The sequence below is a fragment of the Battus philenor genome, unplaced genomic scaffold (assembly GCF_028537555.1).
Source record: "Battus philenor isolate CCGP_79_NKW_IND1 unplaced genomic scaffold, ilBatPhil1.0.hap1 SCAF_9, whole genome shotgun sequence".
NCBI classification, from domain to species: Eukaryota; Metazoa; Arthropoda; class Insecta; order Lepidoptera; family Papilionidae; genus Battus; species Battus philenor.
Window position 1 is genome coordinate 10,715,012 of NW_027181759.1, and position 25,411 is coordinate 10,740,422.

At 32.0% G+C, this 25,411-nt stretch overlaps 2 protein-coding genes across 3 annotated transcripts in view; one reads left to right on the forward strand and one right to left on the reverse strand.

The window, feature by feature from the left end:
- Positions 1-933: 933 nt before the first annotated feature.
- On the forward strand, positions 934-2,793 carry LOC137932410 (transmembrane protein 70 homolog, mitochondrial). Its single transcript, XM_068776022.1, has 2 exons — positions 934-1,447; positions 2,548-2,793. Exons 1-2 carry the CDS (start codon positions 1,013-1,015, stop codon positions 2,740-2,742), a joined length of 630 nt encoding a protein of 209 aa, XP_068632123.1. The 5' UTR covers positions 934-1,012; the 3' UTR covers positions 2,743-2,793.
- Positions 2,794-5,659: 2,866 nt separating this feature from the next.
- LOC137932176 (UNC93-like protein MFSD11) overlaps positions 5,660-25,411 on the reverse strand; it is a 33,618-nt gene continuing 13,866 nt past the window's right edge. The window contains exons 3-8 of one of the 2 annotated variants that reach the window (XM_068775768.1): positions 15,947-16,123; positions 15,144-15,315; positions 14,214-14,325; positions 12,055-12,180; positions 8,550-8,854; positions 5,660-6,395 (exon numbers count right to left, since the gene is read on the reverse strand). In XM_068775768.1, the coding sequence (XP_068631869.1) occupies positions 6,180-6,395; positions 8,550-8,854; positions 12,055-12,180; positions 14,214-14,325; positions 15,144-15,315; positions 15,947-16,123 (1,108 nt within the window). In that variant the 3' untranslated portion in view covers positions 5,660-6,179. Of the gene's footprint in view, positions 6,396-8,549; positions 8,855-12,054; positions 12,181-14,213; positions 14,326-15,128; positions 15,316-15,946; positions 16,124-25,411 lie in introns of both variants that reach the window. The other variant, XM_068775767.1, reaches the window with a different exon arrangement.

The following is a 25,411-nucleotide window of genomic DNA, read 5'->3' on the forward strand; positions in this document are numbered from 1 at the left end:
AGGTCTATACAGGTTTAATAGCGTATTACAACAGATTCTGTATTCGTTCTAGTGATGTCATTAAAATGATTTGACTATGAGAACTTCCAAGGTGTTGTAAAAATAATTTAACAAAGTTCACATAAAGTCCGTTCCATATCCGTAAATATAAAACTTCTATATTAAATACAATCAATTTTTAGGGATTTTATTATTGTCACCTTTAATAGACATTAGAATTGGCAAACAATACATTATGAAATACTAAAGTACATATTATATATCCTAAGGTGTTGATGATTGTCCTGATTGGATGGTATTGAAGAAAAGCAACTGCAAGCAAACATATTGGATAGCTCAAAGAACTTGCGACCACCCTGAACCAGCACTGGAAAAGGTTCCTTGTGGCTTCTCTCGATGTGATTGTCCAGAGCCGATGGTATTAGATATACGTACTGCGCACTGTTTTGATGTTGATAGCTGTCCTTATGCAGAAACTATAGAATATGATATGTTTCTTACCTCAAAATAAAGTATTATTAGAATAATTGATTTATTATTTCAGTTTAATACATAATTATACCTTGCAAATTTATTATTTAATTAGTTGTTAGTTTCAAAATTGTGTTTTACTTCTTCTCAAAAATTTGAGTCCTAAGGAAGTATCAATATTTAATAGCCTAATTACAGCATAAATAGTTACTGTTAATATACAAAACACAATTTTTTTTCTTTTTAATAAGAAAAATTGCTTTAATTTATTTTTTACGGTAAAATTTTGCTATATATTTTTTTAATTATTATTTACTACAAACAAACATTGAAAACCAAATGTTTTTTAAAAAAAATGCTGTTGACAATACTACAATCATAGAGATTAAATGACATTAAGTCAGGCCTAAAGATAAAAAAAAGTAATGTGACTTTTGACGGATGGATATTATACATTTTGAAATTATACTATAAAAGAATTTGAAAGTTAAAAATCGATCAGTGTTTTATTACTTTGTGTAGGTGTCTTAAATAATAAAACATGCTTCGGCTCTGTTATAAAAATTCATTACAATGCCGGAACACATTTTCACTATCAGATATAAAAAAAATATCATCCGGCACTAGTTTACTTCAAAAAATAAATAAAAGCAACACAACCAGTGTCAACAATGAAAACGAATTAGAACGTATATATTACGGTCCACTGACTCCACAAATAAAAGCTGTGAAGGTGTTTTCACTCTCTTCTAGTGCAGCAGGGCTTGTGGCACAACCTATAATTTTAAGGGAAGCATCAACTATAGGAAGCACATCACTCCTTATAGCAATATGTTCAGTAGTAGGATTCTTTACATTTGTAACACCCTTGTTATTGCATTTCATCACAAAGAAATATGTTACTGAAATTCACTATGATCCAGGAACCTCAACATATAAGGCCACCACCATTAACTTTTTCCTTGCTTCTAAACAAGTACGTAAAATTTATATATTGTTAATTTTCTATCTTTAGTTTTTGCTTTGAACCTCAGACTTTTAAATTTATATAGTTAAAAAGTACTTTAATGTAAGGTATGATATATGTGCTTATAAAGTTTAAAAAATAACCAGGTGTTCTCTTTTGTCTTCTACTACACAATTTGAATAAAAGAGTTGCTTATATTTGTTATTTCTAAATGGTTTGATTTTTAGTTGCATCTAAAATAAATTTCTCATTAGTATAATCAATAAATCTTTATTTATATATTTGGTCACTTTGGTTTTTGTTATTTTTGTATCTTATTATTATTATTGTAATTCTTTGTTAGATTTATTCATACTCTATAAGTGTCAATTTTTCTTTGTAAAGTTTAAAAATATGCACAACCACCAACCGACTTATCAACTTAAGATGACTCTCTCTGGCACCTTCAAATTGTAATTTCAAATCCTGCGGAAGCCTTCAAGCATAGTTAAAGATGTCTGAAATAAGTGCCATTTATCCATAGCTACTTTCAACCCCATAAAACTATTAAGGCCCTAAATAAATATAAAATTTTTGGGAGAGAAAAGCCTTCCATATAATCATTAATCTTTATTTCTTTCTTCTTGATACATTATTTCTTTCTATTGCACACCCTTATTTATACTTTTTACTCAAAATTGATACTATGGAAAAGATCAATAAATATGTGTTTGTAATTAATAAATATATTTTTTCATGTTTATTTACTTTTCCAGGCATGTTAGTGATTTTTTTTCTATATTATACTGCCTAAATGATTTTAAGCCAAATATACTATTATGCTATAGTTATATATGGCTAGTCCTATCAAACAGTTTTATTATGGGTTTCTGTTCAACAACTTCAGATTGCTTGAATTTCTTGAGCTGGCTAGATTAATGTTAACACTGGCTAAATTACCTTGGTGCAAAATGAGCACAATCTTGCTTTGTTGTTACTTACATGCATATTTACATGCTTTAGTTTTAGGGATAACATTTTTTATAAACTTGGAAGTAATACTTAGTAAAATATTTCTTAATTACTTAGTAGGACTTTATGTATTTTACACAGTCATTTTTTTATTTCAGTTGGAATTCAAAGCCGAAGATGTAGTAGTTCCTGATATTCCTGGCATGTTCACAACAATGCAAGCCAAAGGCACCCCGCTTTTCATAGAGGCCAGACATTTTAATGACCCATTGCATTATGCTAAAATCATGGGCTATGATAAACCTCTAGACTTTAAACTAGGAAATGTAGAAGAACCTGAGAGCAGTAAATAGTCAGTTAAGTAAATGTTACCTATGTTAGTTGTTAAATAAATGTTATACAAATTTTGTTTTTTTTTCAATGAGCCAAACAAACAGGTTTTATTGTTATAATTAAAAACTAACCATGTCTCTTCAATTCTCCATTCTCGGATTTGCATCACGTCATCCCCAACTATTCTCAATAAATATTTATATGTAAGACTTGACTGCAGCTTTTCACAAAATAGATGATTGTTTATTATATTAATATTCAAAATGTCAAGTAGCAAATATCCCCTTGAAGACTCTTCTAATAAGGGCAGGGTAAAATATTTATATATTTGCATGACATTGTCCATTTTGTCATGCTTGTAAATAATTTTTTACATTGATCTTGTGGTAAATAGATGACATGACTGAACCAGGGTATTTTATGTTAACAACTTACGAATTTATGAACTTTGAAACTAGTTTGTTATTTTATAGTTATAGTATTGCTTTATTATTATAGTAGGCCAAATTATAGAAGGAGAGGTAATAAAAATCTGCTATTTTCACTTTTTTATCTTTGCTTCAGCATTCTCTCCTCTTACAAAACACCATAGGCAATGTCATTTATTATTTTATTTATAACTAAATCTTATAAACATTACATGTAAGTTAAGTAGGCACTAATGACAAACTTTATATGAGGAAAAGGAATTGTGTATAAACACTAAAGCTATTTCATAGATACAACGCTATTATAAAAATATGTGTGTGCTACTAAAACAAATAACCACTGGGACCATGGTATACTGGAGTAAGAAGTGGAAAGGGCAGTGTGCCCGCAAGGTGAACAGATAACCTTGTTAAGGCTGTTGGAGATACTAGATGCAAACTGCTACCAGGCACTCTGATAGGAGGAAATCCTGCCACTTAACAAAGATGTTAACATAAGAAATAAAACTTCCGAAAATAAAATGTGTTAAAATATGTTATATTTTAAATTACTTTTTTTACATATATGACTTATTAATAAAATTGCATACCTAATGTAACCATTTAAACAAAAAACGTCAACACTATATTAATCAAGATTTGAATTTAAATCAAAAAAATGTTGACTAGACAGAATTGCCAAAATTTAACACTTTTTTCTGCATTTGTTACATAAAAATTTTAATACGAATTTATGTATAAATATAATTTATATTTAAGACATTATTTGTTGCATTTCTTGAAAATTGTTTTAAACATTTCATTACAATGTCATAACTTGTTATCACATGAAAACCAAGGGTAACCTGTATTTGTTGAAAATACATCATCTATTAGTGAATTTTACACCACTTTTAGGTATTATGCTATATAAGTATCTTACATCCATTGTATCGATTAGAATACAATCTATTTTATTTACATCAATTATGTTATTAACATATGTTCTTATTTAACCTTTATTTAAATATTACATACTATTTTTGTTTCTATATAGACAAATTTACAATTCTTCTATAACTTGATAAATTTTGTATATAAGATAAACTAATAAAAAAAATAACTTAAAAGATTTAATTGTGAAATACAATATAGTTTCGAATATGACATCATTGATTTATTCAAAATTATTTGAGCTTGAAAACAACTGATATAGTTATTTACATGAGACAATTTAAGAGCTGCAACTCATAAGCATGAGCTTCCTCTAATTAAAAACAATGGAAATAAAAAAAAAAGTTAATTACTTTATTTGATCTTATACATAAAACAAAAATTCTCATTGTGTAAACAAAATATATTCCATATTATTTGTTATAATAATTTAAAAAATTTAATTTTAAAATTTAATGTTGATGGTGTTATTCTTATTAAGTTTAATTTTAAAATAACAATATTTACATATATAAGCTTAATTATTAAATTGATGTTATTATTTCTTAATCTATCATAATTAAAAAATGCTTTTGGAATGAAACAATTACAATGGAATATTTTAAAAAAGAAGACAATATTTGTTTTTGGTACAACATTACAATACAAATTAAATTTTACTGACTTGATTCTACTTAAACATATTGTTTTTTAATAATTCCCAAAGTTAGGGCCCAATGGTTTTTAATATGTATAATGTGAAAAACCAAATTCGTATATAACATTACATATTTCATCTTTATCATATTTTATTCTGTTTTCGTTTTTACAACATCAAATGCTCACAGACCAATAATTGCCACTGAAAAGACATTTATCACATTAATATAATTATATTAGTATTTATTTAATAATGTAATATTAAGTTACATTATTGTTTAAATATCGTGATCAATCCAATATCTACTACATTGAACATTGAGTACAAGTAACTTTAAGTCTGGAAACAGTGATCATAGGTAGGCTTAAAATGATTACTGAAAACTCCTAATCTAAGTTAAATTTAAGTGCCTATATTTAATTTCATTCATATTGTGGAAAAGTATAGAATAAGGGAACACGAGATTAAATTTAATCTCTAAAAAACAAATTTTAAAGATATTAAACTAGAAAAGACTATCAATTTCATTCATCTTTTATCCATAAATATTCTTACGTTTTGTAGACCTGACTGATGACAAATTAGATAGGCTTAAGTTTTTTCAAATACTGCAGGGACTAGTTGAGGACGTGATCAAAAGAAACGGTACTGAAAAATAAAACAGGTCATGCAAGCATATAAAAACAGGAGGAAATGAAAATAAAAGTAAAACTAGGATTGTTAACAAAATATTAAGATAATTATGAAATAAATATAAAAAGTTTTAATAACTAGATAGGAGTGTATGTATAGAAAAATATTTTGGACAAAATTCTTATGAAAAAACAAATTAATTTCCAATGTGACTTGCATTAGCGATCATGTAAATAAATTCCAAGAAGACGACTGTTCGAGTTGAAAAAGCGTCAGCATAGTTTATTTAAGCCTCAGATATGATAATGTGGTTTAGAAAAAAAAATATAACAACACTTTGTTTTATATAAAAAAGTTTCTAATCGATTATTCATCATAGCTAAGACAAGATGTCTATCAGCTAGTATTAAAAATACTATCATAGTTTTTTCACATCATCATAGTTGTTCACCTAGTATCAAGCGTCTTCAGACGACTATTAAGATCACACAGGTGCCGGATGCAGGTAGCTGCCAATTGGTCATATTGGAAATGTATAGGAGAGGCTTATGTCCAGTAGTGTAGACACTTCGGCTGAAATTCTGACGTTAATTATTATAGTTTACCATAAAGCGAACATAACAGTGTTTTAACATGATTTTTTTTTTAGTAAAATAGTTAACATTGAAAATGTAGCAAATATTAGTTTGTCATCGATATATATACATATAAACTCGTATGAATACACATCTCATAAGTTAGCAATTTCGAATAACGAGTACTTAATGACGGAGCGATGTTGCGAGATTTATAAATACTAGAGCGTCAATCACCCGGCAGTATCTCAGTCGTAATGCAGAGCGTTATCGGCCAAGTGCGTGGCGGGGGAGGCCTTGTCGTCTATCGCATCTAGGGCGGCTGCACGCGCGCGAGCTCTGGCGGCCCACTCCACGCGGCAGAAGGCGGCCGTCCCCAGCGACGCAAGCACCGCCAACACTCCCAGCTGCACTGACAGCAACGCCCTCGACGAATAGAAGAAACACGCCGCCGCAGCGAGTGACTGTAATTCGATACACAAATTTATGATTATTTTTTTTGCTACACAACTTAATAACCTATTTCCTCTCTAACTAGTGACATTTGCAGATTTCGTGAATTCGAAGCGGCAGAAGAGAAAGCGGGCCTAGCCTAAGATCTCTTTTTAAAAATTAAGAAGCCGCTAAGGTATTTGATCGCTTTAGCGGATGTCTAATGAAGTGACTGGACTCAAAAGCCACCACGAGGTGACCTCAGCTTGGGTTGCCACTTGTCTAAAATACTGCCTGAGCATTGCGCCATAAGGGACCGAATAGGGCCGAACCTTAACTTGGTCGGTTGTCACAAACTGGTTAATGAACACTACTATCATTTCGGAAAGCGATAGCCCTGGGAAAAGTGGCGGAATAAACTATAGAACTCCTTTCATCTAGTATTATCGGTATCCAGTATAATGGAATCCTTTCATAATATATCGGACTTACAATTTTCGCGATAAAATGATATGGAAATGACACTACAAGACAAGTGAGTTTTATATCCGCAACTAACAATATTTAGGTTAAGGCTAAATTACGTGACCGTCTCATATATACATAAGAAATGTCAAGTTAACTGTCAAATGTCAGGGTTGTCGCACGTAGAATATAAAAGCTCGTGTTTTTATTATTACGTTGAAGATAAATTCAATAAATTAATCATATCAAATTGTCTTTTAATATCGTCCTTATATTATAGCTCTGTGGCCAAAGCGGTAAAAGAGAATTTAATCTTTACAAAATCTCGATTGCAGTTCAGATTAAAACAAAAAATTTATATTGTTCTTCTTATTACTATAATAATATTTGATCACATTATAACTCTTCTTTGTCTTCTTCAGTCTTTACCTTTAATAAGTGACCACAGAAAGTACCAGGGCGCATTTAGAACCTTGTACTTTTAAGTCGAAGGTTGACGTTATAAAGGATTTAAACTTCATCTAGTTCCTTTTAAATTGGGTTATTCTGGTATTTTTTTCATGACATACACAAGTAGTGAATAAAATAAACAAATAATTGAACATTAGGAGACGCTTGCTTCTCAAGAGACATAAGGGCAATATAGAAACTTAAAATCATAGGGGAGGTCAATGTTATTCCAGTTTCTGTCAAATTAATCTCTACTGGCATTCTGATAATGTACACAATATGAATAAATGAATAATAAATGTTTAAACAACTTGTAGTAAACCAGCGTTTTTAGTATTTTTTTTTGGTCGGAAAGTTATATTTCTTTAAAGGTCAAGATTAAGCAAATATTTGATAACAAACTAGCGTATAGTATTTTTAACACATGCCTTATCATTTCTGTTCGCAAAACCACGTCTGAACCCGTCACCTTGAGACAATACTTGATTATGATAATCGTTTTTTCATTCATTAACATAGATATTTTTTTACAAAAACACACGTTACTCCAGATTCTGCCTACTGCACAAAGTACTGGTTGATCAGCTACGTACAACACTTTTGTCTACTCTTTAAAAGCTTACTAAGGTTGAATTACTTATATTAATACATATCTCGGACTTGAGGAGTCAGAACATAAAAGCTTCGCGTAGACATAGTTTTACTTTAACCTTGGGAGCCTAGACTCGGACCGCGACATGTTATTCATTGTTAGATTCGGAGGCCGCTCAAGGCCAGAATAATCTATGGAGAGCAAGGGGTTCCGGAAAATGAACCTCGACTTGGTTTGCCATTCGGTACGCGTTACGTATTAACATTCAAGTGCGTTCGAGAAGAGCAAATCTCGTTTTAGTGGAGTGCTACCAGTTCTAAAATCGTTAGAGCTGAGAAGAAATGGCGAAAGATATTTCAACAACGTTTTTATCTGTAACGACTGGAGGTTATCGTCCCCTATACTTTATAAGCAATCGTCGCCGACAAGAACGCATTAACGGTACTCACGTGGCTCTAGGCATGAGCTCTGTATGACCTGAAGTCTTGGAATGACTATAGGGTTAGCATGCGTGAAGATCGGGCTTGCGGATGAGTCAGTTCATAGTAGAGGTAGCCGAGGATGAAGGCCGTCTTTTAGAGACTAGAACACTGATTGCGTACTCCATGCAGCTATGTGTGCCAACCAGATAAATTTATCCTAAAACTATATAAAGTAAAAATTAAAAGGAACAACATACCTGAGTAAACTTGAAGAGTGCGAATGCCGACGTGCTATTGTCGGAGTAATTACCACCCAGTATTGAGTATATCTGAGTGTTGAAACACGCATCGCCGAACCCAAGCAGGAAGCTGCAGAACATGGCGAGATATGGAGAGGGGTTTATGAAGGATACTTCCGTCGTGTCCCCAAATGGCGCTACGTTGGGCAGATTGATGAAGATGAGGAAGAAACTAGTGACGTGAATTATGTAACCCATGATCACGATTGGGTCTCGGCCCCAACGGGTAGTCTTTGAACCCAGGATTCCGAATAGAGCACCTCCTGAAATAAGAAAATGTAAATTTTGATAAAACTGATAAATAATCCTTTAGTTTTTTTTAAATATCAATAGATTCGTCTATAATATTAAATAAATTAAAATTTGCCAATTCATCTTTACATTAGTTAATATCATCGCCCCCACCTAATAAACCCGTATTATGATATTGTGAGCTTGTTCAGTTTCTGTCAAATTCGGCATCTACAGGTAGTATTACACCTTGTGACTTTTTTGTAATTATTTCTGATGTAAAATGAAGGAGAATTTTTTTATATCTGTCTATTCCACTATTGTTTTCCACAAAAAAAGCAGTAATAGTTCTTCACAAAAATAGTTTAATTAAGCTCAAACAGTAAACCACTATTACGATATAATTCGGGAACGAAATTCTCGCAAGCAGAATCGTAAGAGCGAGTACGATATTTTTCGCGGGAAAAATGTCCGAGAAGTTTCTTTTGTACATTTTTATGAATACATTAACAGTATCGTCTTACTGCCTTCATCTATTAAAAATAATCGACGAAAAAACTGTATAAAACTATTGCGATGAAGGAATTCGCAGAAATAAACACATGAATAATACCGTATTCCAACCTTACTGATTACGGTCATTATAAAATTTCACACGGATAACATCGTAAAGGACGTTACTCTCAAAAACGTTTAAATTTAATTCAAGTAAAATTATTTTCCGTAATTACTCAAATAATTTCATGAATATTCAAAGAGAAATAAAATACATGGATACAGAAAAAAAACCAGCTTTGATTTGGTATATAAATAACACTTGAATATAATGGAAGTTATTAAAGAAATTCGATTTTTTGTTTCTTCTGTAAAATTTCATTTTTGCGATTACGGGTTTATTCGGTGGAGGCGACGGTATGTTATTTTTAAGAAATCTATTTATTTTGTTATTTATCAACGCTATTTTTCTTTTGCTTTTTACAGCTTTGTTGGAATTCAAATGGAATAACGTTGGTGAAGCGTTGCATAAACCTCTATTTCTAAGTTTTTCTTAAAAAAAAAGCGTCTAATTAGTTTTCTCTTGTCCATAGATGTATATTAGACTTTGATAATATTTCACTGGACTCGAAAAATGTCAAGCTCTTAGGATATTTTACGTGTAACAATCCAGCGCTTTGGCTCCGGGAGGATTTTTGTTTCAGTCGTCGCTTAAAAATCATTTGAAAATGTATCTCTATCTCTTTATCATTTGACGCGCAATGAACAAACATACAACGAATTAATTCTTAACACATTAATGACATCAGTGACACGTGGTTTTGTTATTGTCATATATGTTTACTAACTTACTGTTCTTGGTTCATTAAATAAAAACATAAGACATTTCATCGTAAGCCTTTTTAAGTTTTAGAAACAGAATGTTAGTACAATGTACATAACCAAGTATATATAACGCCTCTGTATACAGTATTTAGTCTAGAAGTAAAAGATTAATGAAAATTATTAATTATAATTATTCTACGCATACTTAGAAAGTAAAGTCAACAATGAAACGTGAGCGAAAACTTTCCATCCCCGCGACACTTAAAGCGACAAACAAATATTTTATATCTTGTCTATTGTACTATGTAATACTATGTATAAATTTAATATATCTATTGAATAAATAAAAGTCTCAACTCGGGAATGCGTTGTTGTAAAAGAATTTCACCTTGTACATGGCCGATAAATTTCTATAATATTATCTAACAAATACGTAATATTTTGTTTGCTTATCCTCGAGATTAGACGAGTGTTTACAGTTAATAAAGAACTTTATTATGTTGGTTTTATTTTTTAAGTCTTAATACAAAAGTCCAAAGACTAAAGTTATTACTATTTATATTGTGTTCGATAATTTTTGCAAGAGCATCTAGAGGGATGGATGGAAGATAGCGATTTTACATGGCAGCGCTTATATCTATGATCGCCGCTGTTTGTGTATGATGGTACAAAAGCGCTAAACCGTGGGTATGTTTGTCAGTGATTTTTGAGGATACTCTAATGCTCAAGTTGATAAGTCCATATTTTTTTTAACCTCTCACCACCCCTTGTCTCTGTTTTGTGGAAACATCGTAGTAAATTTTAAATCGAAGTAAAGTTTTTATTTTTTTTAAAACAACGCCATGGAAAATTGTATTAAACAATTTTGACATATTAAATAAAAACAAAAAAATTTTTAATGGTTACAACAATGATTTGGGCTCTGAGTACCCCTATTAAAGCACTAACCAAATCTAATAGACTTTTGGTATAAAGGCGCCACACATAATAAAATTCCTAAGCCGTCAAGGAAATTAATTAAACATTCTATTATAAAATGGAGGCATCGCTGTATTGCGCAGTATTTTCTACACACATAGCGCGATACATTGTCAGGCGTACACTGACAAAAACAAATCATCGGTTTAAAGTCCTGCTCTATTATGTTATGATAAAAAAAACTACACACTTTAATCACTTCAATTGATCATTGTTTAAAACCTTTATTTTAAATTTACCTATGATTATTATAGTAAATTCTAATATTTAGCTATTTATTCTATAATTAATCCGAGAAAGTGAGTTCAGCCATAATTACTAATTATTCGAACACGTTAGGACTATATGAGTAATCATATTGGATTAATCATCATCATCACAGCCGTAGAACAGTTGGACAAAGGCCTCCTGAATAGATTTCTAATAGGAACAGTTGAAAGCGGCATGCATCCAGCCATTCCGATGACCTTAAAAAGGTTGTACATCCACTTTATAGGTGGACGCCCTACAATGCGCTTGCCGGTCAGTTGCCTTTCATAGAACCTTAAGGCTCCTTAAGGCGTCTATTCTGAGTACTAAGTGACCTGTTCACTGCCACTTCAACTTGACAATCCTGGGCTATGTCTTTTGTTCGACCACGGATCTCCTGATGTCTGATTCGATCTCGTGGAGAAATCCCGAGTAGAGCCCTTTATGGTCCGTTGAACGACAGAAAGTTGACAATGATATTTTTTTAATATACATTTTATCGTAACATAGATTGCAATAAAAATTATTACAACTCGAACAGGTTGGCCTTTACACTTATGTTGTCTAGATTTTATAGAACACGTATTCTATTTTAGTCCGCGAGCGATGAGTTCGACGAATTTGTAAAGCCGTAAAAGGTCGACAGCACTGAGAACCAAGATAAAATATTCTTATTTGTACTCACCTAACACCTCTCCCATTCCAATGAATACTCCAGACAAACCCACGAGCTGCTTAGCATTTTCTCCCATAGACAACGTGAATCCAATGCTGGGACTGTACACTCCACTGAAGAAAGACAACTCTACGCCTACAAAAAATATTTTTTTAATTAGATACATTAATATTTGTAAACTACCCACAACGTAAAAGTACCTACACTTCCTATTATGAAATTAGAAGCAGTGGTAACATACAGTACCCGGCGATAAATATTGCACATCGACCTTTGGAAAGAGACAATCGGCTAATTTCGGCTTCTTAGAGCACTATCTCTGTCCCACATTACCTATTATATGACGATTTGTCAGTCATAGTATTTCGTGCGATAGAGATAACGCTCTACGAAACCGAAATTAGCCAATTGTCTCTTTCCAAAGGTCGATGTGCAATATTTATCGCCGGATACTGTAGTTGGTTAATAGATGTAACAAGCTTCTTGTGCAGTTGTGTAAATAAAAAAAAATTACAATATTTACATTCTAGAGCGGTGATGGAATATATTTTAATTAATGTGTGTGAATTTTTCTACTCGAAGGATGCCTGTATCCAAATATTTCAGGTAAAATCTGAGGTATTTTAAAGATTCCATTTACGGTTGAAAAAGAAAAATCCTTCTACAAAATTGTAAAAAACGTCACTGCATCGTATTATAACGTCGTATCGTGTAATTCCATGACGAGCAACAAAAAATCTTACATTACATCGCAAGATGCGTGGTGTTATTGTGCCGTAATTATTTTAGAAAATAAATCGTATTAGACACATTCATCATCACAGCAGCAGAACAATTTTTGTATCAATATCATTTCTACGTTACTAGTTCAATGTTTTCCAGATACGACATCACTACGTAAGTCACACGTAGTAATCACGACGCGATGTCGTATCGTGATTGTGTTTATTTTTTAATTTTGTTGATTAAAAAATTACACAATAAATTTCATTCAACGAAAACAAAACTCTATGACTACAGTAAAAAATATTGTAAGTGATAAAATCCTACCATTTACTATGATTCGTATTTTATTTTTAACGGTACGCCAAATTTGATGACATGATTTCAAATTACATGTATATAGTTATGGTATAAATTTTTAACGCCATTAAACATTAAGCGAATTATTTATATATATGTAACCATCATCATGTCACATATTTGTTATTAAAATGAAGCATAGATTTATGACACGTGGAACATTATGAAATATAAATATTAAACAGTATGTTTAATAAGTGAAAATAAAAACCACCTTCATGTATTGATAAGTTTAATGTGTAGACGAAAAACAAGACAAATAACACTATTGCTGATAACAATTGTAAAGTAGTTGGATCTTTTTTATTAGTATAGCCGAGGTAAGAGATTATGTGGTTTTAATCGGTTGAGAATATTGATTGTTGAACGTACTAAATAACAGTACACTTAACTGTAACAAAATATATTCTTTACTCGAATCCAAAATATCTGAATATTAAATACTTCTTAGTTTATCTAAATAATTTTAAAAGTGATAATTTAAAAATTCAATAACAACTTTTTTGTGTTTTTAGTATAAAAAATTAAAGAAACCGGAGTGAATCCGTTTAAAACGTGAACAACGTCTAAGATAATTTAATGATTACGTAAATATTTATGAACAGCACGTGTATGCGAGAACTAAAACGCGACCTCTGTAAGCGGTGACTTAATAAAAACCGGATAAACATTATTGTGGTTCGTGTATTAATAATATTAAAAACTAACTTGAAACTATGTAATTCTATTACCACACGTGATTTATTATCTATGCAGGTGATTGGTTATCAAATAAATCAATTGTTTCAAAAATTATAAATAACGTAATGCGTAAAAAGCGTTTTCAACATTAGGATTACTGCGTACTAAAATTAATTATTGTCTAATATCTGTCTTAGCAGATTTTGTATTGCCAAAAGCTATTGAAATGTCGCATCCCAGGAGAAAAATTAAATTAATGTTACAATTTTTAATATGATTAATTTATACAGTGTGATCGAAAATAAATATAAATACTTTATAACTTTTGCTTACGAACGAGCTATACATTCCTTTTGAAGCTTGTTCACCTATTTCCAATCATAATGTATGTGCGTACTTCTTACCTGTGTATATGAAAGTGCAACTAAGGAACATCATGTCCCTGGTGCAGAACAGCTTCAGAGCGCCCTTGAACGCCTCCAACGGACCGTCATCCTCGTGGCTCACCACGTCAGTCTACAATTATGTTTTATTTTTATCATTGCTAACGGAAAGGATAATTAAAGATGAGTGCATTACAAGCATTTCGCTGTAAGAAACTGATAATAATAAATAATAAATACAAATTCAAATATTTGTCTTGAAAATAACATATAATATAGAATTATAGTACTTACATGCTGTTTAAATGTTACGTAAATAAGCATAATGTTACATAATATAAATAAATGAAGTAAAAAGTTTTAAGCGTTTTTCACTTGATGGTTTAATATTAATATGCATTTCTTATACGATTTTCGTTTTATGTAAATAGTATCTTGTCATTCTATGCTGCGACACAAATGTAAATCTTTTTATTATTTATTAACGAAATATAATACCTAATGCAACAGCAATGTGGCTAAAAATGAAAATATGTTTTATACGGACATAGATGTCGAATCCATCAAACCATCATTGATAAACATTTTTGGTTTTTCTTTCAAAGATTAGGTCTCTCCATAAAAATTCAAAAAATGCAGATTGGGAACTGCCTCTAGCGTCTTTCTACCTTAAAAAGTTTGTCTGTCTGCTTTGTGTCCGGCACAGCGTTTGCCAGCTGCGGTTTCCACTCTAGAACCTTTAGACTCCAGCAGCATGGATATGACAAATAAATAAAGAATTAAAACGGTTACTTATATTGATAATTTATCGTCGAAATAAGTGACAAAAACACTCTCTACTTTTACTTCATACATACACTTAATTGTCGTCCAAAATATTTTGTTATTGCATATAATTTTGTAGCGGGATTAGTAAAGCAAGTGCAATATCGGTACCTCCTGGAATTTCACCTTAACATCGTCGAGGGGTGGGGCGCGACGGAGTGGCCTCAGCAGCAAGAGAAACACGATGCCCACAGCGCACACCGCCGTCAGCGCGCCGAACACAACGTTCCGGGTCTCCAAGTCTATGTGCGTCTTGCCTTGGAACTTGATGAACACGAATAGATTGCCGAAGAATAAACTGCAACAAGCACACAGAAATTACAATAATAAAACACCAAAAAGCTAATGATCGCTTCTGACTAGTTTTATTTACAGGCGAACATTTAGCGAATCATACAGTTACCACCATTCATGAACGAAAAAGAAAAATTTCAAGTGAAAATCACCGTGTTGTAAAATTCGAAAGATCCGTAATATAGATATCACGAAACTTTCGATATCATTTCAGCTGCACGTCAATCGCTGCTGGACATACCTCACTCGTAGATTTCGAATAGGACAGGATTATTTTATCATCATCACATCAGCTAACAGGCACTCGTTGCAAGGTGTGTAAGCCTCCCCCAAAGATCGTGACAATGACCGGTTGAAGCCAGCGACTTCCCGCGACCTTGACTATGTCGTCGGTTCAGCTAGTGAGTGGAGGACAGCTTGGGGGGGGGGGGGGCAAACCCACGTTACGTCTACCAGCTCGTGGTCGCCATTCGAGAGCCTTTCGGTCCCAAAGGCTGTCGGTTGCAAGCAATTAAATAATCAAAACGATTGATTATTGAATTCCCTAAATTTATAACTTACTTGAATTTTTTTTTCATAACGTAACTTTAATTTTCCTTGTTTATTATGGCTCTAATTCTTGCAAATAAAATCACCTGCACTGTAGCATGGCCCAAAAGATGCCGGAGTTACGTGAAATAGTGTCGGCATCACTGTTGAGTGTTAAGTAATTCCCCTGTCCGGTCCAGATGGCGGCTGCTCCCGCGCCTATGAGAACACTCGCCACGTACAGCAGCCACGTGCGGGGAAACAGGAACGTCACTATGAAAAACCTGTAAATAAAACCATTTATTATTATATCAATAGGTATGGTCTACATTTATTAGAAACAAAAATTATATATACTTGTAGAACTCTTTAGGTATAAACAATTTGAAACTATTACAAGGAATAAAATAATAATAAACAAGGTGAATGAATACATCGATGGTATTAATTGTGAAAGTAAATGAAGACACGCCTGGTAATTTTATTATACATTAGATTTGCAAATCGAAACAAATATAAATGGGTTTCCACCTATGTGCTGCATCATTACAATATTTCTGGAACCAAGAGGCTTACAGTCTTAAAATTTCGTTTAAGTATTTTTTTTGACGAGTAGAGATCAGCTAAGTACGGATTTTACCTAATTTCACCTGTAAAAAGGTTTAGGGTTTTTATACTACGGTTTTTGTAATTATAAAACATGGCCAGAACATTTTTTGGTTTGGTTAAAATTGCCACGAAAAATTTTTATGAATTAACATCCAAAAATCATCGTGCGGGCCACGCGAATCGCGCGATTAGCTAGTATATATGTGTAACAATATATATGGTATTGAATTAAAATATCACTGTTATGTGGTTGAAACGAAAACAGTGCCAAGTCATCACAGTTATAGAACGATTTCTTACAAGCTAAATTTTCCAAGAGCATAAAAGCACGAAATTATTTATTTATTTCTCCTGCCTTAGTTATGTGATTCGTCACCACGTTAACTACGTGTTACGCTTCTAGTCGAAAATAAAAAGATACTAAGAAATAGTGTATGATCGAAATATAAGTAATCACCAAAATTACGTTAGTGATGTCCGAGTTGTTGACAAGACGTATTTTATAACAAAAAACATTATCGTCATTTACCTGTCTCAATAAATTTTTAATTGTTAATGATGTACTGTCAGAGTAGATTTAATAATATAAACTAAAGGCGTTTGTTTTTTTACACTTTTACACGGCTCTTGAATCATTTGTTTGACTGCAAGTAAACGCTTCAGAAGGTTTTTAGTCCTTAAACTTTATCTGTATAGGGTCAACCAAGAACTAAAATTTTATCCTAAAATTTCTGCACTGATAACGTTTGAACCAACTTTATACTACACACGCTATTTTGAGACAATATTACAATTTACATAAATAACTTTTTTTAAAAATTAGTTGCAATAAAGTTTTAACAGATAGTTAAAAAAACAAAGGCACAACACCGTTTGTAGTTCTATTTTTATTTTTAAAATGTCATCTATTAATCTAAACCAGCCAGATAAACGTAACTACTTACTTCTTAGTAATTACTTCAAATTTTTATTTATAAAAAACGAAACACTTTTTTGGTCTTTGCAGAAGAGGCAGAATAAAATTCATCTGTCTCATTTAAATACATTAATAAACATATTACACAAACATTAAATTTCAAAGTAAAATAGAAAAATAAAAAAGATCGATTTCAAAACGAAACTGCGATCTTTCTGTGTAAATAATAATGTATCTACCTTTTATTATGCTGTTACCGTGCCTCAGAAATATAACCATCTACCAAACTGTACACAATTATAATTATGATCGTATTTATATCGTTATTTATATGGCAATATCCAGTAATGGTAGTCAATGGAATGACTTCTGCAAAAGACCATCTAAGTATGAACCACGTTATGGTGATGTATTCCAAATTCAAAAAAGCTGTAAGCGCTTTGCGAGATTCGAACATTTCATGTGTCAAGGTAACAAATGAAAAATCACATTGTTCTTTAAGTCACACTATTATGTAGAAGTTTCGTATTTGCATGTAATTGGATCATGTTAATTTATTTTATAGTAGAAATGTGTTTCTTTTTTTGATCACATAGATTGATACGACTGGACGGTCAACTAATAGCGACAGTTTAACTCGCGTATCAAAAATGTCAATATTAGCATATATGACGTCATTCTTCTGCCGTATCATTTGGATAGAGGATGGATGGAGATGAAGGACAATCAATTAACAATATTCCTCCATTAATGAGTAGACAAACAAAACAGACATTTTATTAAGTGATAACTTAGCAACACATAAGACTGTACTTGACCTGTCGAGAGTGTGATATTTTTAGTTCACTCTGTTACCTTTTTGGCATTTACAGATTTCGCGGGCTTGGTTCTAAATGTGAGTCGGAATAATTAAGAGAATTCGCTTAGCATTCCTCACGATACAACCGAGTTGTGTCAGCGCCACACAAAATGAAAAAAGATGACATCGGAAATTTCCAAACAAATACTCCGTTTTGAGACGCTGCGTTAAAAACTCATATACATAAGAGGCTATTAAGGAGAATTATTAATTGCATCTTTATGAAGAGGACTTTTATATTTTGTATTTATATTTTTTAATTTTATATAAGATTAGAGCTACACCTTGTTAGCAACAGAAAAGAAGGGCTTCACGGTGAAAATAAATTTCTAATAACTTGATGATACGACGGTTTTCATTTTAATCAATATGCTAAATAGTCGATTTAAAAAAAACAAAATCATTTATTTGATGAATACAGGTTATGTAAATACAGAACGTGTCTGTGTAATATAATATATAAAGTATTGTACATATAAGAGCTTAAAGCTAATAAATATCAACATCATAATTTCAACCTCCATATATCTTCAATAGAACCAGTTGGAAGCGAGCATTCAATGTCTTCCGTTTATATTTAGCGTCAATAGTTGCGAGATTCTTTTTATTTACCCTCATTTTTATCAATCATATAAAATTATTCTTTACGTAAATTCCTCGGTGTACACATTAAAACGGCAAAGCAAACCGCAGTTGGATATCTTTAAATCCGCATGCAAAGACGTTGCGTAAGCTTGATCGACCCCGCGACACTAAGGAGATAAAGCAAGCGATACGTTTGTTTGTCTGTCGGGAAATGGGTCAATTGATGAGAAATTACCTCGCAAGGACAACAAACACGCCCTTCGCAACCCGTATTCGAAATATCGGCTGTAAAATGCGAACGAACGCGTCATGAATGTAAAATAAAATTGATTGAGAAACCAAAAGCAACATACACCGTGTCATAAAGGCCATATACAATAATTATATTGATAACATTGAATTATCATCATCATTTCGACTGTATGACATCCAATGATAGACATAGACCCTTGACTTTAACGAGATTTTTCCAATTTGTGGGTGGACGTCCAATGCTGCGTTTATCGGTCTGTGGCTTCCACTCGAGAACCTTGAGGTCCTGGTGGCCATTCGTTCTGCGCGCTACATATCTTGTCCACTACCATTTAAACTTGCCAATCCGCTGAGTTATATCAATTACTAATCTCCCGTCCTATTGCTTCCAAATAGTTGAACGCTATATTAACTTTGTCCGGTGAATTTATATGTGTAATTACTGGTCTACTGAGATGCACAATCTTAAATCGCAAAAGGTTGCAAGTACTGTACTTTGTTGTTATAACGGACCTTATCACTTCACATCAGCTAATTGTCGTTCTCGTCTGGTCGGATTAAAACAAAAAAATATGAATATAAACAAAGATAGTGTCGAGTCGAGTGAATGTAGGAATGAAATACTTTAATGATTTAAAGTAACGAAAACTCGACAGCCTTGATTGCGATCGGGCGCGGTGAAGGCAGTGCGGCGGTATGTGGATCAATATGAACGGACAGACTGCTTCGTGATTGCACTCGATTTACTGCACCGGGTATTGATATATACCTACAATATTAAAACGTCTGTTATTTATATTATTATCATCATAGGTTCATTTACAATGACCACTTGTGTACGTATGCTAACTAGATACTTATGCTAAAGGTTAACTGTTAAAATGTGCTAAAAGTTTCTGCATCTCAAGCTTTTCAGCATTCTGAGCCGGTTGTAACTTTCTTATATCGCTTATAATGTTGGAATTGAACGGTTAAAATTGACGATTCAAAAGAGCGTGTAAATGCCTACTTGTATAAAGATCATTTGAATTTGAATTTATAGTGACCACTAATGTATGTCATGAGAAAACTCCTAGAAGAGTTCAATTTTATAGAAACTTTAACTTAAACTCCCAACTTTCGAAAGTTAAGCTGCAAAGGTACCACACCTCTTATTTGAGAAAAGCCCACAACAAACTCGGACGGGGTCACTTTTACAACTTAATTATTATAGTGGTAGAACAATTAATTCCCAAGTTCTATTATCACTTAAAATCCATATTGTAATATGATTTTTTTAAATTACTTTCTTTCAACGACGGCTTGCTAACCACCTATAAAAGCTAGCTGCCCAAATTTTCAAATCGGCAAAATTATGCCAAACGCCTGAAGAGGCATGACATCCAGAAGCTGCATGAACGAATATAGATCTGTGAAAAGGGAGTGGCTTCGCTGGAAACCACCCGTTTTCTGACATACCTCACACAAATCATCGCTGATTTCGGATAAGCAAAGAAAAAAAAATATATTTTTTTTAATTAATTTCAGTACATATTAAGGGGAATTATCAGATATATTCATTGCTAATGTGAATTAACAGTAATAAAACTATTCACTATACGCATGCAATAAAGTAAAAACACCTATTACCGCAATACGTAAAATCGACATTAATTAATTAAAGTTTAGATATTCTAATTTACTAAAAAAAACACAACTTTTGCATGATCCCTGAGGGATTGTGAATCGCAATTTCAAACGTTAAACTGACCTTTCAGTGGCTTAAATATTTTAACAATGACAGCAAAACGAGGCCTTTATACAATAATGTCATAATGACGTATTGTGGACTAGAAAACTTTGTATAGAAAAAATCGATAAAATGTAAAAGGTTAAGATGTCATAACAACTTACTGATGTGGTACCACCCTTAATTTAAATCGTACTTATAAAGAGTACGTTACGTCTTTGAATCAAAACAGACAAAACAATCTCTTGCCTATTGTATCAAAATCGCCATATCGCAATATAAACAAGTTTTAAGTATTTTCAATTGGTTATTAGTGAAAGCTTTAAAGGGACGAATGTAGGTCATATCTCTGCAAAAACTTTTAAAGCTTTTACACCTATTTTCAATCATCCTGAATTAATTGATCACTCTGAAATATGTTACAATAATTCATTTTTTCTATTGGAATGCGACAGACCAATAATATCTGCCACTACGTCTGCGGGGAAAGATTGTGGATAGTGATAAATTCTAATACATAGTAATCCTAATTTAGAAAACGTACGTCATACTGTATTATCATCACGTATTTATTAAATCATTGAATTGACAACAAATTAGCTAGACATTCACCCCTTTAAAACATTAACACCTATAACCAATCACACTGTATGTATATTGTACACTTAAAAATGTATTAAAGAAACGCAAATTTCAAAAAATAATTTCGCATTTTAATTATATAAAATTAATCGAGAATAATTAATTTTCATATTTATTTACTTACTAAATATACGTAATATACTAGTTGATACGTTGTCATAATAACAGTTACACAAAGAGAACAAAACCAAATAAATGGATGATAATCACAAATATTCAAAATCTGAAAAAAAATTATTGAAGGTATTCCAACGGATTCCCTGGATACACTCTTATAGATAATTCACACTTTATGCAATAATTACATAGGATTGCCGTGGCGATTATGGTATATTCCCCCAAAGATATATTTTTCGGGGAGTTCAATGCCTTGCGGGGGGGGGGGGCGGTTGTGGGCTAAAACAGCAACAATCAGAAACTAAATAAATATAAAATAATGGAGAAGAAATTTTATAAAGGCATAAAGTTTGTATAAAAAAATACTTTTCTACAGGTATTTTTTCAAAAATTCCTTGCAGCTTTGCGAACAGTGCCTTAAAGTTTAAATCGATATTATGTATCCCTTTGTCTCAGTACCATAAAAATGGAATCCTAGAAATGCATTCGCTATGTGATAAACCAAGTGTACGTGAATGGCATAATGCGCAGATGACGCATAACATCTTTCTCCGATGCCTGAATACTCAAAGAAAATGATAAATTATAGAGCCGTTCAACTATAAAAAATAAAACAAAGATATATTAAAATTCATCAATTGATTTTAACGACTTATTATGGTCATTAATTTTAAATAAATTTAATTCAATTATAAAATTGAATTAAATTTAAATTATGATTTATTACATACATATTGATAACAACTGTATTAAAAAGAAATTACCAATAAAAGAGACATATCGGCCCCTTCTTGTATACATCCGTGCACAAAGACCTCTGGGGCGTCCTCTTATGAATTCCAATGCGAATAGAACGATTTTTATAATAAAGGTGCAATGTAACTTTAAAAAATGCTGCAGAAATTCTTTAAGGCAAATCCCTAAACGTTATCGGTAAATAAATTTAAAAATCTGTACCACAAATCTTACGTACATTCGTGAACGATGAATATCATTGGCATTGATTTATTTATTCCGAGATGCTTTACAATTGTTAATTCATAGATAAATTAATAAAACTATTAATAGATACACTGCGTCAATTACGAAGTGAACAAAACAAATGAAGCAGAGAATAGGATATTAAATAATGTGTGTGGAGTAATGTAGACAAGATCATTGCAATCACTTATAGTCGTCAGCTCTTAAATTTACGCTAGTTCACTGGGGTTTGTAATTTTTTTTTTGTTTTTTTTTTTTAAAACAAATTTTTTATTAAAATTAGAACAATTCATTTCCAAACATCCTGTAGTCTGAAATAGTAATAAGCTTTGGCAGAACCTGTGCTTAACAAATTTATATAATTTTCTATCTTCTATCTATCTAATAGATAAATTTACAGGGTTGCTAGGTAGTTTGTTATATAGAATCACATAAAAAAATTATATCACCTAATGAACTTTTATTAATTGTTTAAAAAAATACATTTAAATACTTTTTTATAGTGGTGTCAAGTGGTACCGAGCCAAAGAACTTAAACTTATAAACCGAAAAAAATTAAAGCAATTTAAATAACACTTGTCGTCTTTCAGTGTCGTGTTAATACAAAGTATGGAACACTACGTGGCTGTTTCGAAAATACTGAACTTAAAATGCATAGAGTGTCTTCAAAATAAAGAACGGCGGGTGAAAGAATGCCGGGGCCCGCGGGGCGTGAAGGAGCAACGACATCTAATCTAATTCTTATGTTCGAACATTCAAGCGAGTTACACCTGTACAGTTGAAAAGCAGTGTACTTTTAAAATTACATTACTTGAACATAATTTACGCGTCTTACCAGACAAGTGTAATTATTTAAATTATGATGATTTCAAAAAACCACTAAGATTTGAAACGTTTCGTGCGATTATAAGAATCATTTTCGTCCGGTTTGAAACCAATTATGGCGATTATAAATGAAATGTATTTATTTATTTGAGGGAGTGCGGCACAGAAGGAGGTTATCCTAGACCTTGGTTTAGGTAACAATGCTCGAAGGCACTTTCGAGAGTGTCGACTTAGACCACTACATATTGTAGGTTACGGATTGTGATTGCATTTATTGAATAGGATCGCCATTAATGGTTACAATTATTAACGTATACAGACAACTGTGTATTAATGCCGAATATTATTGTACAGCTGTGAACGTTTTATGGATGAAATGATGAAGTTGTTTATTATTGAACCAATTGTTAAGAGAAATCTTCCACATTTACCATAAATGATACATTTATTAGGTGTAAACAATATTTAAAAATAGAGTGCGAAAAAAGATAAGCTGCTGTAACACTGGTTTACAGACATTTTTTCTTAGATTAATTTTAAAACCCTGCTGGTTTCGTGGAAACCCCTGAATATGGAATATGCAAGTTATTACAAGTAACAGTCGCTGAGCTTCTTAAAATTATCTGCCTACGTTGATAGTTGAAGTCAAGCCAACATTTTAGTTCTTTACTGTCAAAAGCAGATACATTTTAGTACACCCCGCACGACATATGAACCCCCATTATTTTGTCTGATAAACGTGGAGTCTCCTGTCCCCAGATACCTGGGGAATCCAGAACCGCTTTAGGAAAAAATAAATTATATCAATAAATTATAATAGCACTTAGTCTTTAAATAAATAAAAATTGCTCATTATTTTGTTGAAGAAAAATGATTATTAAGCAACAGTGTTCAGTAATTTACAAAGGTAAACGTATTCTTAAACTATAGTATAATTATATCAGGCTAAGCAAGGCCACGTCGATAAGGCTGTAGAGTGTTACCGAAATAAGCGGCACGTGTTTTGTTATAATTTAGCCAACCACGCAATTCTGATTGTTCCACAGAAAAAATCTCATACTTATATCAAAATATCGCTTCCTAAACTTTAATTATAGATAAAATGTTAAACTCCATATCAATATTATTTTTCTGTACTAACACACGCCTTTTGAAAGTGTTATATAATCTACATTTAAATGTGAATGAATTAGAAATGTGTTCTCTACTGCTAAAACTGGAGGACAGCATGACTGATTTGAGTAATTGCTTCTTAAATATCAGGTAAACCAGGAGGAAGGTTTTAATGGTGTAAAAAACTATTTTCTTTTCCCATACCAATCACAGCGCTAAGCTTCCTACTGATCCTATTAAAAATCTATGGGAGAGTACTAGGTCCAGTGATGGACGATCTATAGATGCAATGTTGGTGATAGTAGCATAAACCAAAAGCGAAATCAATTTTCTTATAAATGTACCTTATTTAAGCAAACACTATCAAACCTTTATGTTGTTATGTGTAAACACAAGAGTAATTAAGATCGGTAGAAATCTGAGAACGATAAACTAAGTTAAACTAATTTAACGTATTAAATATTATATTAGTCAATAAATCTCATTAATATCAACCTTTCTACAACCTTAATGGGAAAATTTAAGATCAGCCATTGATTAGTATCCAGGAATAAAAAAAGATACGCATAAAGAAATTATTTAATCACGAATTTATTATAACATAATTACGACCCATAGCATAACGATGTAAAATGTTATAAATTTCAATTTATTTCAATAACACATTCTATATCAATATCGTTGAATAATTAACATCAAACAAAAGAAAATCAAGTTCGTATGTACTTAATAAGTAACTTATTTAGAGCGTGTCGTTCTTTACTCGAGCAAATATCGCCCGCATTGATCTAGAAGATAGGCGAACGTCACCTCGCATAGCGGCGGTGGCGAAATTACAAATTACAGAGTACAGTCTACATAACATACAATCTAATTACATGACTTATTTTGAACGGAATCTGGCGTCACGTTAGCTAACACTTACCAACATTATTATTCAATAT

Coding starts and splice junctions, on each gene's coding strand:
- LOC137932410 (XM_068776022.1), top strand. CDS start 1,013: ATGCTTCGGCTCTGTTATAAAAATTCATTACAATGCCGGAACACATTT. Junction 1,448..2,547: donor TTTTCCTTGCTTCTAAACAA/GTACGTAAAATT, acceptor TTTTTATTTCAG/TTGGAATTCAAAGCCGAAGA.